The sequence below is a fragment of the Mustela erminea genome, chromosome 16 (assembly GCF_009829155.1).
Source record: "Mustela erminea isolate mMusErm1 chromosome 16, mMusErm1.Pri, whole genome shotgun sequence".
Classification (NCBI taxonomy): Eukaryota; Metazoa; Chordata; class Mammalia; order Carnivora; family Mustelidae; genus Mustela; species Mustela erminea.
Genome location: NC_045629.1, coordinates 13,986,242 through 14,004,085, shown reverse-complemented (window position 1 = coordinate 14,004,085; position 17,844 = coordinate 13,986,242). Strand labels below are relative to the sequence as shown.

The 17,844-nt window shown below is 41.0% G+C and overlaps 1 protein-coding gene across 2 annotated transcripts in view; it reads right to left on the bottom strand.

Moving 5' to 3' along the window:
- Nucleotides 1-17,844, bottom strand: part of CLVS1 (clavesin 1) — a 179,900-nt gene that overhangs the window by 75,340 nt on the left and 86,716 nt on the right. For both annotated transcript variants that reach the window (XM_032316770.1, XM_032316771.1), the window contains exon 3: nucleotides 15,601-15,775. In XM_032316770.1, the coding sequence (XP_032172661.1) occupies nucleotides 15,601-15,775 (175 nt within the window). The remainder of the gene's footprint in view (nucleotides 1-15,600; nucleotides 15,776-17,844) is intronic.

The window sequence follows — 17,844 nt, the reverse complement described above, 5'->3', positions numbered from 1 at the left end:
TATAGATGAAAATTGGGGGGAAATTATAGATGAAAATTGGGGGAAAATGTTCAATACGATAAAGGGCATATTCCCCTAAGTAATAAAAATCTCATACAAATTGGTAATAAAACAAGATTTTTTTAAAAAACTGAAAAATGGATAAATTACATTAACAAGCAAGACACAGAAAAGAGAACACAATAGCTTATAAATATACAGAAAAATGTTCTGCTCACTACTAGTCAAAGAAACGAAAACAAATTAAAACAAAAAGGGGCCATGTGGGGGAGGCATCATGGACGGTTACAAATAGACCAAGATTTATTTTAACAACCAGGGTTGATTTTGGTTCAGAAGCAGATCTTCTCGTATGTTGCTGGTGAATACTAAAAAACCCTCCCACAGAGAATTTTTGAGATGCATTTTACCTCTAGATATTCATTCTAAGGAAGGAAATCCTGTGGCCAAAAATTTAGCTAAAGAGACATTCATGTCACCATTGTACATGCTACTGAAAAAAAATGAGAACTTTCAACAGTTGGGAACTGGTTAATACATCATCATATAATTAAACAATAAAATACTAGGCAGTCATTAAAAATGAAGTTGAGCCAAAAGATTTAAAGAACTAGAATACTGGGGTGCCTGAGTGGTTCAGTTGATCAAGTGTCAGACTCTTGATTTCAGCTCTGGTCATGATCTCAGGGTCCTGAGAGCAAGCCCCTCATCAGGCACTGCACTGAGCATGGAGGCTGCCTATGATCTCTCCCTCTGCTCTTCTGCCCATGCCACTCATGCTCTTTCTCTCTAAAACAAACAAATACATAATAAATACACAAATAAATAAAATTTATAAAAAAATTTTTTTTTTAAATAGAATACTGTTCACTGGAAACTGTAGTGAAAAGAGCAGATGCCTGTATTCAAAATGTTTATTCCTGAGTAAAGGTTTGTGCAATATGAACTTTCTTATTTTTATTTACCAGTATTACCAACATTTTTTTTTTTTTAAAAATATTGAGCGTGTATAACAAACCCCTGAGAGTGGTGTTTGGAAGTGGAAGTTTAGTTTAGAGAACGTTGCAGTACAGATTTCAGCCAGCAAAAGACACTTGGAACATCCACCGTTCTCCCTTTCCAAGGAATCTAAAAGACCAACCTTTAAGAGGAGCTGTCTTGGCAGTGAGGAAAACTGTTTTCACTATATAATAAAACTTCTCTAAAAATCTCAAACAATTAATAATTCCTGGGATTCCCAAGTTATACAAGTGGCTAAGAATTTGTCTCTAAGGCCATAAAATGCTCTAGATCACATAAATGTCTTAGATGAAATCTCTGTCCAATTTTATACATTTTTCACAGCATCTTCAGGAAAGCTTATTGAATGGGAGAGTGACTATTGCAAATAGCTCAGGATCATGGGTGTGTAACTCATGTATGTCTCTGTGGTATGCTGATGCCCTCAGGGTACATGAACCTCAATGCTAAATGGCCTCAACTGTAGTGTTTCTGGTTTCCTTAGTAAAATTTTATGTTATTTGTGTTTCTTCCCTGGCAGACAGCTAATTCCTGCTTTAGTCTATATGCTAATACGGATTAGCTCCTCAGCCAAATTCTTTTTGGAGACTTTTAATATATGGTGATGTTGGAAACGACACAACTAAGTCAATAAGAATCATGTGTAAAATGAGAATAAATGGGCACTAAGGGAAAATTTGAGAGACTCTCTTAAAAATGAAGCATATGTATATGGGATGCCTGGGTGGCTCAGTCAGCGAAACGACTGACTCTTGAGTTCAGTTCAGGTCATGACCTTAGGGTCATGAGATCAAGCCTTGCATCAGGCTCTGCCTTGGGCATGGAGCCTGTTTAAGATTCTCTCTCTCCCTCTTCCTCTGCCCTGACGCAACCCTCATGGGTGTGGGCACTCTTTCTAGCTCTTAAAAAAATATGAAGTGTATATGCTTAATGCAGCAATTTTGTTAACACTTACTTATTTGATACGTGTATTCTATATCCTGTGAGATACAATTGCTATATAATTAAATTCCACAAAGACGATGAATGATGAATATGCTACTGCATTTCTTAGCCTCAATATCTTTTAAGAATCATTGTTTTTAAAGATTTTTTACTTATTTGACAGAGAGAGAAACAGAGAGAGAGGGAACACAAGCAGGGGGAAGGGGGAGGGAGCCGCAGGGAGCCTGATGCGGGGCTCGATCCCAGGACCTCGAGATCATGACCTGAGCTGAAGGCAGATGCTTAATGACTGAGAAACACAGGTGCCCCAAGAATAATTTTATCTTAAAATTCATCTATAGTTTTAGATCTTTGATGAAAAAAAGTACAATCAGATAGTACACCAATTATTGCTGTACCATGAAGAATGACTCAGGAACACCTGGATATGGAAGGGAAGTCATTTTTTTTCTTTCTGTAAATCAAATTGTTCTGGAAAAATTCATCTACAATGTTGGAAGTCAGCATGTAGCTACCTTTCAGAGTCAGTTACTGGTAGAAGAAAGGGGGGTCTCCGGGTAAGTGGCAGTGCTCTTTTTCTTGATCTATGTTTGGTTATTTATATGCTTCCATTTGGGGCGCCTGGTGGCTCAGTGGGTTAGGACCTCTGCCTTCAGCTCAGGTCATGATCCCAGCGTCCTGGGATAGAGCCCTGCATCGGACTGTGCTCAGCAGGGAGCCTGTTTCCCTTCCTCTCTCTGCCTGCCTCTCTGCCTACTTGTAATCTCTCTCTGTCAAATAAATAAATAAAATCTTTAAAAATAATAATAATAATAAAATAAATGCTTTCATTTTCAGAAAATTCACTTGGCTGAACACTTACAGTGTGGGTGGTTCTAAGAGTGTGTATTGCACATCAATATAAAATTTATTACACAAAAATTAGGTCCTTCTAAATATAAAAAACTGCACTTTAAAATGTTGTTTTTGGGCTAAAAGGAGTTAATAATCAATCTTTAATGGTTTCCTAGCAACAGGTGCTTTTCCTTAGTGAAGTTGGAGACTGCACTTTATCACCTGTTTATTCTCACAAAGTCACCTCTCGTGGTGAGACACAACAAAATGGGGTCTTTGATGGGTCTCCAAGTCAACTACAATCTTACATAGGGTTGATGTTTCACTGATTGTTCCTGTCCATCCTTATCATGTTTTGATTTTGAGGTGACAATTTGTCCCTCTCCTGATCTCCTTATTACACAGGGCTGTTGGTAGGATCAAAGAAGACACTGGGTGAAAGTATGTCAAGTGCCAGGCTAACGATAGGCATCATTGCCACCGCCATCACCGCTACCCTCAACGTCAAGTTTGCTTTTTTCTAACCTAGACTAGAGAATACGAGCTTCTGCATTGCATTCGTCTTTCCCTTATTTCTTGTACCATGAACACTAGACTGTCCCTCAAAGAGGTCAGCTAGAACACCTGAGTCAGTGTATGTGTCAGGCTTGCCCCTTTATCATCCATAATGAAGACAGACATTGCAAATTAATGCCAGCATTCTCTTCTGCCTGAGCATGGGGCTTATCTCAGAATTCTTCTTAGCACCGCAACCTAATTACACTTGACCCTTGAACAACAAGGGGGTTAGAGGAACCAACCCCACTGCACAGTTGCAAGTCTGCACAAAACTTTCAACTTCTCCCAAACTTAACTACAAATAGTCTACTGTTGACTAGAAGTCCCACTGATAACATAAATAGTTGATTAACACATATTTGGTATGTTATATGTATTATACGCTGTATTCTTACAATAAAGGAAGCTGGTGAAAAGAATGTCGTTATTAAGAAACTTATAAGGAAGAAAAAATACATTTATAGTATTTACTGTATTTATTTTTAAAAAATCCACATATGGACCCACACACTTGAAAACTTGTGTTTTTCAAGGGTCAACGGTATTTAGATTTGTTTTGTGGGAAAAGTGTATTTCCCATCCTTAACATAGGCATCAAGGCTATCCCTTGGAGGTTAAAATTATAGATTTGTAACATTAAGTGATAAAAAGGGTTGTAAGAAATTACTTAGTTCAGTCTTGTCAAGAGTGGCCCCCAGTCCAGCACATTAAGATTACCTGGGAACTTTTTGGAAATGTTTTCCACTCACCCATCTCTGTCAACCAACTGAACCAGACCCTCCAATGTTGGGACTCTCTAACCAAAATTTTAATAAGCACTCTAGTGATTTCGGTGTGTGATAAAGTTTGTGAACCACCACTCTAGCCCAATCCTTTTAGTTTTTGCTGATAAAGAACCTTACATGTACAGATGTTAAGCCATTTTCCCAAGGTTACCCATGGAATTAGTTGCCAAATAGAAACAAATTCAACTTCCTAATTCCTTGTTGCTACATTGGACAGTAAGTAAAGAACGGCAATAAAACTTCTCTCTAATTTTCTACCTTAAATTTCTAAGCAAAAATTTTTGTCATTTCTCAACATCTTTTGGGGGCCACCCCTCCACCATTCTTAGTCTATGCAGTTCAGGTGTAAGATTTTGAGTGGACTCATAATCTGGTCTGGCCAGAGCACCTCCCATCCCCTCACTCCTGCCAAGAGTGCAGACAAAAGAGGTCACTTGTGTCTGGAACTGTCAAAGTCTTCATTGTCATTCATTGGAGAAAACCTTTCTGAAAAGGGAGTAGGTATAGAGAAAGTGTAACTGAGAGATGCACAGAGAAAAGAGCTCTGATGGCATTATTTCAACTTCACCTCCAGGACCAGTCAAGCCTAGAAGGTAGACTAGCTCTGAACCTTTCTGTTATGTAAATGTCCCTCCCCTCCCTTTTTGTTTTGTTTGAGCCAGATTTGATTTGCTTTTCCATCCCATAAAATCAAAGAGCTCTGATTGATTTTTTGGAAATGTGTATCATTTTAATACCTATGGCTTAATCACCAGAGAATAGGGATTACAGGGCAAGGTTTTCCACACAGGTTCATTCAATGGGGAGCCCTTCAAGACTGCTGAATTCTGATTAACTCTGCAGCACAAGGTCCCCTTGGACACCGACAGGACTAGAAATGCATAGTAGTCCATATTCCTGCAAATACATAATATATTCAGAACAGAGTCCCTTGATAGCCATGTCACACTTCATTTCATAATAACGAAAGGCAGAGATCTCTATGTTGGTGAACTGAGAAATATAAACTTGGAACTAAACAATTCACAAAGGTCAATCCTTTGTCAAGACTGATCTTCCACAGCTGTGTGAAGGCCCTGAATATATTTTGCTGCTGGAAGTCTTGTCCAGTGGAAAAGTAAGATGGAATACTTCTTCTGTTACCATCTTCCTGTTCCCTCTTCTCCACTTTCCTCTACCCACCACCGCATATGGCTTCCTGGACGTATTTCCTGATACAGTTGTTTGCGTTTTTCCATCTCCTCCTCAAACCAGAGCTCTTTAGATGCCACTCCCACTGTCACACTGAAATGGTTTCCCTCCTTGAAGCCCCACTCCCTCAGCCTCTGTCAGGAGATGAGCTTGTGATTCTTCTCACAACTCCCCATCTCAACCTCCCTTCTCTCCTTTGTGGGCTCCTCTTCATCTAACGTGTTCATTTGCATTGCTCATCACCTGGGTTATTGTTCATCACTCTGTAGCTTTTCTCTGAATGATTTTTTTTTCCTTTCCTACAATTTCAAATATCACCAATCCTCCAGACCCCATGTAGAATTCTTCCCTCAGTTCAGACATAATACAAACAATTCAAGTATTTCATGGGATCCTAAATGCAACTGTGGAACATTCAGTTAATGGACACTGTTTCCTCACACCTGTCATTACTGTCTGCATGGTCTCATTGGTGAACACCACCAACCACCCCTCACCCTAGCTGCACACCTAAGCTCTTACCTTGACTCTACCACTTCATTCCCAAGCATCCAACCGCCAAGCACTGCCTTATTTCACTTCTTAGATAGTTATCAAATCCCTTCTATCACCCATATTTAGAGTCTTATTATTTCTAATTTGAATTATTGCACTTGCCTTTTAATTATTCTCCTGCCTTTGAATCTTCCCTGCTCATACCCACCAAAGTGATCCCATGTGAATATAAATTTTTATTTGCCCTTCTGCTTCAATATATTCAGTGACTCCCAGTGTCCTCAGAGCACACAAGCTCCTTGCCTGGTCATTGTGCACTCCAGGAATACAAAATTAATTCTGTTTCTCTCTCTTATTGCGTATGCCTTGCTTCTATGTCTTTGCCTATACTATCACCTCTGCCACCTTCTCTTGGCTATTCTGGACACGTTTGCTAAGAATCAGCTGATGTACGCCTCACTCAGGATGTCCTTCCTCCCTCCTCCCCCCACTCTTCTCCTTCCCTCCTTTCTTCCTCTCTCTCTCTCTTTCTTTCTTTCCTTCTTTCTTTAAATTTATTTACTTATTTTGAGAGACAGAGAGAGAGAGCGAGCAAGCCTGAGAAGGGGTAGGAAGAGAGGGAGAGACAGAATCTCAAGAATACTCTGTGCTGAGCATGGAGCCTCTTGTGGAGCTTGATCTCACCACCCCAAGATCACGGCCTGAGCTGAAACCCAGAGTAAGATGTTTAATCAACTGAGCCACCCAGGCACCCCCAGGATGCCATTTCTAACACCTCCTGCCTGGGTTGGAATTTTATTAATCTGGAGCATATCCCCCTTTCTTCATATGCTCATTGTTTTCATCATTTATTTATGGGTCTGCCTCTGTTTAAAATCATGACCTCTTTTTTTTTAAGGGTTTATTTATTTATTGACACATGCGCACACACACACACACACACACACACACACACACACACAGAGTGCAAGCAGGGGGAGTGGCAGGCAGAGGGAGAAGCAGTCTCCCTACCAAGCAGGGAGCCTGATGCAGGGATAAATCCCAGGATCCTGGGCTCATGACTTGAGCCGAAGGCAGACACTTAACCAACTGAGCACCCCAGGCCCCCTTGAATCATGACCTTTTTTTTTTTTTTTTAAGATTTTATTTATGTATTTGACAGAGAGAAATCACAAGTAGGCAGAGAGGCAGGCAGAGAGAGAGAGAGAGGATGAAGCAGGCTCCCTGCCGAGCAGAGAGCCCGATGCGGGACTCGATTCCGGGACCCCGAGATCATGACCTGAGCCGAAGGCAGCAGCTTAACTCACTGAGCCACCCAGGTGCCCCGAATCATGACCTTTTGAAAGCAGGGACAGCATCTGTTTACTTTAGTGACTGACTCAAAGTAAAGACCTAGTAACTGTTTCTTAAGTGGATGATTCAGGGCACTGGCTAGATCTATAATGCAGAAGAGTCCAGAAAAAACTATCAAAAATATGCCAGAGATACACCTATTTAATTGGAACTGTTTTAAATAGGCCATCCTGTTTGCCATCGGGATCACCGGAGTGTCATTAGCCCTAATTATCTCCCTGAGTTTAATTGATACTTAACAAGGTAAAGCATTAAAGGAGATATTTTATTCCTCTAATATTTCCATAATAACATATTGCACTATTGCAAATTCAGAATTACAGCTTTGCGGTTGAGAAGGTAAAAAGCAGTTTGTCTGGAGGGAGAGTGTTCTTCAAACATACCTGGAGTGTTTAGGAAACATGAATTAAGAAACTTCTTGGCGGAAGTACAAATATCCTTTTCCTTCAATCTGTTTCCATCTAATATTCTTGAATACATGACAACTGTCAGGATCACTAAAAGACACCGTAATTGTTATTGCTAAAGAGTCCTGCAGAATGAAAGAGGCGATTTTAACCCCATTAATCTCCCCGCCACAAAAGTGTGGGCAGTAGACTGGCTGGTGATAATTAAAAGGATCATACCACCTGAATAGAAAGAAGCAGCACCTCCAGTACCACAGCCTGGACCTAAGTCATTAACTAAGCTGAGCTAGGAGAGGGAGTCCCCTCTTCAGGGCCAGGGAGTGAGTTGGTAAGATCTCATTTCAAGGATCCACACAGACAGAACTGGGACAATGGAGAGCAACCGCATTTAAATCCATATGTTAGACCCACAGGAGCCCAAGGATGCGGACTGGTTCTTCATTCTTTCAACAACGCTCCGTCATTCAGAGAACGCAGACTATGACGCTCGGTCCCAGGCATCATTCACGTACTGGTCCATCTCTACCTAGCACAGCTAGGACACCACATTTTACAGATGACGAAACTAAAACCTAGAGAGATCAATGACTTGCCTGAGGTCTTTAAGTGGCAGGATGGAAGCCCAGGTAGTTGGAGGGGCTGCCCGCCTACGTCGAAGTGTGGTTGTAGCAGCTGGTGGTTATAGCAGCAGCAGCAGCACCTGGGAATGTCCTTGAAATGTGAACCCATGAGTTCTGCTCCAGATCTTTGGACTCAGAACCTCTGGGAACGAGGTCCAGTGAGGTGAGTCGGGCCGTTCCCTCCAGGCGAATCTGATGCCCTTGAGGGCGAGCTCACGTTGTGCTGTAATCCCATCTGTTGCAGTAATGTTTCTCCAACTTAAACGTGCATGCGGACTTCCTGGAGAACTGTTTGGAATGCAGATTCTGATTCAGCAGCCCAGCCTGAGATTCTGCATGTCTAACCAGCTCCTAGTGATGCTGATCCTGCTGGTGTGTGGACTACATTTTGCATAAAAGAGCCACAGCTTGTAGGTTTCGGGAAGGCTGGTGGGCTCCATTCTCTGCTGTAAATCCTGTTTAGTGAGAGAGTACCCGCATTCTGTGTTGAATGGATACATCAGGAGTCAGTACATCCACTTGTCTGACTCACTGACTCTTTGATTCGGTGCGAACCTACTACGAACTTGAGATGCATTTGCCCCACCTGCCTTGCCAAATTTCTAATCCCACCACCCATTCATTCACCCTTGAGAACTGTCATGTTGCCCACTGACTCGACAGACTTTTTACCATTCTGGCCTTTCAGTTGAGTAGGGCATTTCGGATGCTCCAAAGGCAAGCGAACATAATCTACGTTTTAGTAAAGCGGAGAAACAGTAGGACGTGGGAAGGGGGTAGAGGGAATGGACAAAGGTAGGAAGCAGTGTAACAAAAAGGGTCACACTAAAAGGGACGCTCAGGAGAGAGATGATTTGCACGTGGCTGAGCCTCTGAGCGTTGCTGCAAGTCCACTCCCACTTTCAGGCTAAAAGTTGGAAAAGCAGTGGACCTCCTTTCACACTACACTGGCTCAACGCTGCTGGGAGTTCGAGGAGGGAGGAGGAGAAAGGGAGATAACTCTATCAAAAACGTTTGAACATTTTAAATGTTCCAAACCGTTCCCAGGAGCTGTCGCTGCTGGTACAACCACGCTTTGATGTAGGTGAGAGCAGAGTCCAGCTCCTCCTGCTTCGATCCCGGTTCTGCCACTTACAGACCTCAGGCAAGGCATTGATCTCTCTAGATTTTAGGTTTGTCATCCGTAAAACGTGGTGTCAAAAGAGTACTGCCTCATAGGTTTATGGTAGAAATTAAATAGTACGTGAAAAGCGCCTGGGGCATCGTCAGTGTAAATCAATTATTTGTAACCGTATAAATCAAATATTTATGATACTTATGATATAAATATCCTAAAACCATCTGTAACAATAAAACAGTCACACCATAAGCTTTGAATGAAGAGTGAATGAACAGAAAAAGTGTCTGATTGGCCAGGGGAAAATGACTTAAACCCAGAAATGAGGAAAGAAAAAAAAAAAAAAAAAGGGAAGAATGCTGCCAGGCTCTCCTCCAGGGAGTGAAAAGTAAGCTGCTTTAAACCCTTAACAAATGCCTTGGTCCTTAAGGGAATCAAATATTTTGTAAATAGCCTGCAGGGCCCAAGGCTCTAGCTCTTTCTGAGTAAAACACTCCAGCCCCATAAGCCCTTTAAGGATGGGGGTTAGCTGAACATTGATCAATGCTGGGTGTTGATTACAATGGTGGGGCCACAGCAATTTACAAGAAATGATTCCAAAAATTGATTTTGGAGACATTACAAAACTCCAGCCCAGGACTTCCGCGTGTGGTTCATTCTGCCAGAATCCCCCAGCAGAACTGAGAATAATGCTGAGCTGGGTTAAAATGGTGGCATAAATATTACTTTAAGTTTGATTAAAATTTAAACAAGTTGTAATGAACAGATACAACGGCTCTTTGAGACATGATGGACTGCATTTAAGAGATCAAACAGCTGAGCGAGAGGAAATGACTCCCAGGCAGTCTCAAAATTAGTATTTTAACCGAAGTTCTTTGAACTAATATTCATAGAATATTTATGTAACTGGGACAACTTAACATTCTAAACAATGACATTTCCTCAAAGCATTGCTGTAACAGGAGGAATGTATAATACATACACTATTAGAATTTCATGACTGGCTGATACAGGGTAACTTTTGATCTAAAAATCTGATGATCCCTTAAAGAGCAGTCTTCTATGTGATTATTATTACAACGCAATAATTCAGCCTATGAAGCACATAACCAAAGCTCTATGCACATACCTTTTTTTTTTTTTAAACAATTGTTAGGGGCAATATAATTACATTTTTTTAATTAAAGTTTTTTTTTCTATTTAAATCAGTTTTAAGTTCATAGCAAACTTGAAGGAAAGGCACAGAGATTTCCTACATATCCCCTGCTCCCGCACATATGTAGCTTGTCCCATGATCAGCCTGCCCCCCTTCCACGGAATGGAGAATTTGTTACAACTGATGAACCTACATTGACACAAAAATCACTCAAAGCCCGTAGTTTACATTACAGTTCATGCTTGGTGTTATATGTTCTATACAAATGTATAATGACAAGTGTCCCTCATTATAGCATCACACAACCTTTTTGGGCCCAGCCTGTTCATCCCTCCTCACGCCCACCCACAATTCCGGGTTCCCATGATCTTTTTACTGTCTCTATAGCTTTGCCTTCTTCAGAATGTCAAACAGTTGAAATCATGTAGTACGCAGCCTTTCCAGATTGACAGCTTTCACCTCGTGACATGCATTTCAGATTCCTCCATGTCTTTTCATGGTTTGATAGCTCCATTCTTCCTGGCAATAAGTAACAGTCCATTGTCTTGACTCACAGTTTATTTATCCATTCACCTACTGAAGGATATCTTGGTTCCTTCCAAGTGTGGGCAATTAATGAATAAATTTCCTATAAACATTCATTTGCATATACATTTTCTACTCCTTTGGGTAAATACCAAGGAGTGGGATTACTGAATCAGATGGTAAGAGTAGGTTTAGTTTTTCCAAAACTGCACTCTCACCAGCAATGAATGAGAGTTTCTCTTGCCCCACAAACTGGCTAGGATTTGGTGCTACTGTTGTTCTGGATTTTGGCCATTCTAATTACGTGTATAGCGGTATCTCAATGTTGTTTTAATGTGCATTTCTCTGATGAATATGATGGGGACCATCTTTTCAAATGTTTATTTGCCATCTATGTGTCTTCCTTGGTGAGTGTTTATTCAGGTTGTAGGCTGATATTTTTTAATTGGATGGTTTGTTTTCTTACTGTTGAGTTTTAGGATTTCTTTGTACATTTTGGATAATAGTCCTCAATCAGATGTATCTTTGCAAATTTTTCTCCCAGTCCATGTCTTTTCTTCTTATTCTCTTGACATGGTCTTTTGCAGAGCAGAAGTCTTTAATTTTAATGAAGTCTAGCTTACCAATTATTTCTGTCATGGATTGTGCCTTTGGTGGTGTGTGTAAAAAAAATCATTGCCATAACCAAGGTCACATAGGTTTTTTTTTTTTTTTTTCCTTATGTTATCTTATGAGATTTCTATAGTTTTGAGTTTTATACTTAGGTCTGTGATCCATTTTGAGGCAATTTTTGTGAAGAGTATAAGGTCTGTATCTTTAATCTTTGGCACATGGATGTCCAGTTCTAGCACAATTTGTTGAAAAGACTCTCTCGGCTCCATTGCATTGCCTTTCCTCCTTTATCAAGGATCAACTGAATATATAGAATTGACTTCTGAGACAGAAATACAATGGGTGGACCCAGATAGGAAGCTGACACTGATCTGCCAGCCCAGTGCCCATCATCTCAATATTACTCGGTATTATTTCCACTTTGGTTCTGACTGGAGATTGTATGTAATGAAGAAAAAAAGCAATGAAGCACCCAGATGCAAGCTAAAGGACGCTGCCTGACATTACATGACAGGATATTCCAAATACCTTTTGCTTATTACAGTAGAGATTCTGATATACTGTCATGCCCCATGCAGGACAGAAGGTTTATTCTCCAGTTGCTGGGGATGTTGCCAGCAGAAAGATGGCAGATAAGAGTGCCCTCTGGGACTTCAGGCTGAACAGACTCATTTTGCCCAAATTCACAACCATTTCCCAGGGCAGCCGGTACCCAATGACTGAACAACATGGGAATACCAAATTCCTATCCCTGGCCCCAGTCACTGAATAATCTGAAGGGTCATTTTAGCCTCACAACACCTGAGGCTTTCTTTGGAAATGACTGAACCACAGCTTAGCTTCTCCTGCTGGCAAACTTTCTTCCACAGCTTCCCTTCCACAGGAGTTGACCCCAAGAGCACTTCCCAATAAACCCCAGCCTGCTAATCTCTGTCAGAATCTGCTTTTCAAGAACTCAACATGCAACAATTAGTAATTGAAGGTTGCACTGAACAACCATCTTTACAGAGAACTAAGAATGGAGGTAAAAGGGCGAAAACTCAGGGTTTGAGAACTAGGTTGTGATATAAGGTGTGGGATTGACCAAAAATGGTTCTAAATTCTCACTGCCTGAGCAATGAGCTCCCACCCCCTTCTCCCTGTGGGAGGTGTTGTATTACCTATGTGTGGGGACCGTCATACCCAGGACCCCAAATTATCTAGGGTTTGAGCAGCAGGTAATCTGAGACAGCTCCTATAAATAGCTAAAACCCCAAACCAGATGGCCTAGCCCAAAAGTGGTTTGATTATTCCCCCTGACGAAGCTGCTGTCTCACATCTACTCTACAAAAGTCAGAACAGCAGAGAGAGCAAGTTCTCTTCACTGGAAATAGGACCTCACCCCCTTGTGATATCCCACATGTCTAGCAGACCCTTGAACCTCTTCAAGCCTCTTAGAGGGTACACAGAAGAAAGACCAGCGCCTTCTCTTCTCTCACTGGCACTGGCCTTGCATCGCTTTCCCTTTCTCCACAAAAAGTCTGAGTCTTCACCCTGTCAGTAGTGTTGTAGAATTTATCTTGAATCTTCATGGCTGACAAACGGAGACCTGTATGGGATCGTCCTTGTTCAACAAGTGTAAGCATGAAGGCATGAATTCTGCTTAGTACCAGTTATGACTTTTTATGTCAAAGGGGTTTAATGTCTGTGGATAGAAATATTCCCCGCAACAAAGACACATCACTGGGAGAGCCCGTGGCGGGGGTGGGGAGGAGAGGACCTGAATATCTCCAAAGCCGGAGAGAGGATAGCCTAGTGTGAGAAGTCACCGGCAGCTGGCCAGATCTGACTGCCCTCTGTGAACTGAAAGAAGTACCTGTCTGCAGTGACCCCTAGGGATTCTTCACAGTTGCCAAGACAACAGCCAGACAGTCCAGGAAGCCTTCCTATATCCTCGATGGAGGAACTACACCCAAGCTCCGTTTCCCCTGGGACCATTGGCTTCCTTCTCCTAGAAGGTGAATCTTCCTCAGGTTTCCCAGGTTTCACTGGCAGAATTCCCAGAAAAAGCTGTATTCCAACCCAGGTAGGCTGACTCCAGATTAGCCTGATACTTTCCCACAGCCAGGGGAGGTTATATAAGGAGAAAGTAGTAAAGAGGGTCAGGCCATTGCTTTGTGAGATGATGGGAGGAGGTACCTTCTCTTCACTCTGACCCTGACCTCATGCATCTCCCCTTCTCCCAGGAGAAGTTATTCCTTAACCAGAGCTATAGGACTTTGTACAAATCATCCCAGGCCCTGGTACAAGAGAAGTCCCACATGGAAGCCATCTAGTATTTCTCCCAAAAGGTATCTCACAAGCTTATGTATAACTTTACCTTTTAAAACACATTTCACTTGCATTAACTCAGTAAGACCCACATCAGCCGGGTGAAGTTGCCAAGGGACATGTTATATAATCCACACATTTTTCAGAAAGAAAAATTGGAACACAGTGTTGGATAAAGGACATTTCCCTTCCTGATTTATGAAAAAAAATCTTATAAATACACAGAGCTTGAATCACAGCTACTTACACATGTAATGAATTATCTTTTCAAAAGAGGATAAAATTAAATGAAGCTTGTACTACCACAGAAGATCCTGTAATTATGGTCAGCATAGTTATCAGGTCTGAAATAAACCTTGCAGCTTACTGTACAGCTTTTGATAAAAGCTGTAAGGAGAGAGAGGTCAGACGTTCAGAGACTTGGATGAGAGGAGTTTGGAGAAAAGGAGCTAAAGTTCAGAAGAAGTGACTGATAGTAAAGGACTGACCAGTCTATGATTGGTATGGTTGAGGCAAGACACGACATTCTATGTAATCTAGAAATGCAAAAGCAACTTCAAAAATGTGCCCCCAATATACTGCCTGATGTGGTCCCCCATGATAATGGGGCATTCGTGGAAGAGTTCCTCCTTTTCTGAAATGCCTGCTTTATTTTTCCTACCCTTGAAATAGGAAACCATTTTAATAAAATAAGATCCATTCAGTAAACACCTTTATCACGGGCCCACAGGCTGCTAGTTATCGGTTGGAGGCCAAATACGAATAAGCCCTAGCTCATTCTGTGAAACAGACTCATCAATAACTCATCACACTAGAGGATGACACGCAATGGAAACGGGTCTCCTACTTTTGCACTTTAAAGCACGTAAGTAACAGCTGCTGATCTGAGAATTAGCCCATATTTTGTTTTCTACACAAAACTGCCATCTATGGGGGAGGTCACCCCATTGTCAATCTTCCTACAAAATTAAGAAGGGGCATGAGTTTTATTCTTCTGGAACTGTGCCTATACCTTGTACTATAATAATGTTGTCACCAGGGAGCTATGCGGGATTGTCCGACTTTGTTACTTTTCATAGAATCACTGGTTTTTAAACACAGGAGAGACCTCAGAGACTGACTACTCCTGACCTCCACGTAGCACAAATTCCCATTCCCCAAAGTCCTTACAGCTGGTCATACGAGCAAAAGGTAGAGTTTTGTCCGCTTCCTTTGCAGGCCCTGAAATGATTTCTTTAGTACAAACACTTCGAGCACAATGCATTCTGGGAAGTGAGGACCCACAGGATGCATTTCCTCAATGCAAAACTGCTTCTAGAAACCTGGGAAGGCCCCCATGCCACCCCCTATGTAGGACATGCTCATGGAGCAGATGTTTTCTAGTTTTAATTTTTGTGAACTCTCAGATGGATTAGGCTAAACATCTCTGAGCATTATTCATAATTGCTACAGTAGGTAATTTGAGCCTGTGGTAACAGTAATTTGGAGCTGTTAATGAAAATGAAGACTAATTAAAAAAAAACTCTCAGGCTGAAGTGAAAATGTGGAAGATTCACAGGTGAACTGCATCTAAGTTTTCCCTCACGATTCCCAAGGACAAATATCATTTTAGTTGAAATAAGAAAAAAGTACATTGTCCCACAGACTCGTACTGTCCATTTGTTGAACATACCTGCAGCCCTTCAATAGCCAGTTTGAGGATGGAGGGGGTCAGTTTGGAGGCTTGTTTGAAGGAAAAGTTACTCCAGTCTATAATTAAAATGAAGCCATTTATCTGAAGCTCCGGATCTTCAATAAGGACTTCCAGAGACAGCAAGATGGCACGGAGGATATCTGTGAAGGAGTTCCTGTAGCCAAAACAGAAAGGAAAAGCTGGGTGTGAATATTAGCAGGTGGTACGTGCCTAGAGGGATGCGGGCCTCACGCCGCTGCTCTATGAACCTGACCTGCAGGGCAACACAGCTGCCCCGTACCCAAAGTGGCTGAAAAAACATTTGCCCAACTTTGCAGGAACTATACTGTAAGATTCACCAGATGGAAGTCTCCCTTTGATCCAACAGCCTCAGCACCCCACACTTTAAGAGGTATCCCTCTTTAGTGTCTCGTTTGGCTTCCATACTCTGCGTCTGGCACAAAACTGATTGCATTTCACTGAAATGCATCCCTTACTTATCTGTCTCCTTCATGGAGCTCTGTTAACTTTGAGGGTAGGGACTGGGCCATAATCACAGCTGTGTCCTCAGCACCTAGCTCCTCATTGCTGAACAAATGAGGTGAGACCTCAATCAGAAGCACTTATTTTGATTAAACCCCTTATTCCTTTTTTATGTTTAAAATGTTGCTCAATGTATAAAAATATCCATGCAATGGACGTTTTTTGTTGTTGTTGTTGTTTTGTTTTTGTTTTTGTTTTTTAGCTTACGTTCTTGGATAGAGAAAAATAAAGCAGGAAGAAGAGCTTATTTTCATTGAAGGTTTGCAGAGTGTGATTCAGGAGGGAAATCGCTTTGAGCACATCAGTAACTATGACAACAGGCAGACCTGAATAGAAAAGAGAGTGACAGCTCTTCAGTGCTGTATGTGTTCCTTATGTCATATATCTCCATTCACTGGATGATCTTTGTGTTAAATAATTTTCAGACATGAAGAAATGATGGCATTTTTATTCTGCTAATTTTCCCAACAAATAAGCTGAGCGGTAAATCTTAAGAGGATCTCTAAATTCAGTGGCTTTTTTGATAAGTAGAAAAATATAATATTGGATGGCAAATAATGGCAAATTCATTACTTTCTTCAGGTTTACTGTTAAAAATCAGAAGGCTTCTCTTCTGTGAAGTACATGTGAAATGTTCAGGTTCAGGGAGGCCTGGGTTGTTCAGTTGGTTAAGCAACTGCCTTCAGATCAGATCATGATCCTGGGATGGAGCCTTGCATTGGGCTCCCTGCTCAGCAGAGAGCCTACTTCTCCCTCTCCCTCTGCCCAATAGACTGCTGCTTATGTTCTCTATCTCTCTGTCAAATAAATAAATTTAAAATCCTTAAAAAAAAAAAAAAAAGAAATAATCAGTTTCTTGGGTATTTCAGCCTGGTTCAAAGTCTAACCAACTTCAACGATTCCAGATTAAAATCAGGAAGCTTGTGATCGAACAGTAAATCAATAAGAATTTACTGAATGTCTATTATAAGCTTGGCATTGTGTTTTATATTTAAGATTATAAAATAGTATGTTCTATTTCTATTTTCAGAGAGCCCTTGATATAGTTGGGGTGGGCTAGGAAATTAGCAATATGAGTTGAAAGGGATCAATAAAAAATTTGAGCAGTGAGGTAGAAGTTTATGGAGGGATGAAAGAAAGCTTGGGATAAATCTTGATGGATGGATAGGATTTTGATGGATATTTGGGAGAAGGGGGAATAAGATATTTCAGGAAAGATGAGAGACAATAATTGAAAAATAAAGATACACAGCTGATTCTGCTTCTGTACAGTTCTGTTTAGTAATTTTTTTTCTTTATATCAAGCTAAAATCCCCACCCACTGCTCAGATCTACCTGTTGGGTATAGTTCTGCTACAAAAGAAAAACCTCAGGTCTTGCCTTGTCACATAGCTTCAACCATGTAAACATGGTGATCCTGATGCCTTAGATAATTTCTTGATTAAAAGAAATAGTAACTTTAACCATTTCTCATAGGAAATGGTTTTTAATATTCTTCTCATCATTACTGTTTTAACTGTTTCAGATGTATTCTATTTTAACTCTAAGAGATATCAAATTCCTCTTGATGTAGGATAGGTTTTCATTAGGACCTTGTTTCCGTTTTTGCATCCACATCGAACATGAAATAAAGAACAAAGTCTTTTTCCAACAAAAAAACTTTGCACAAAAAGACATTGGTTTTTTTATTGGAAAAAGGGA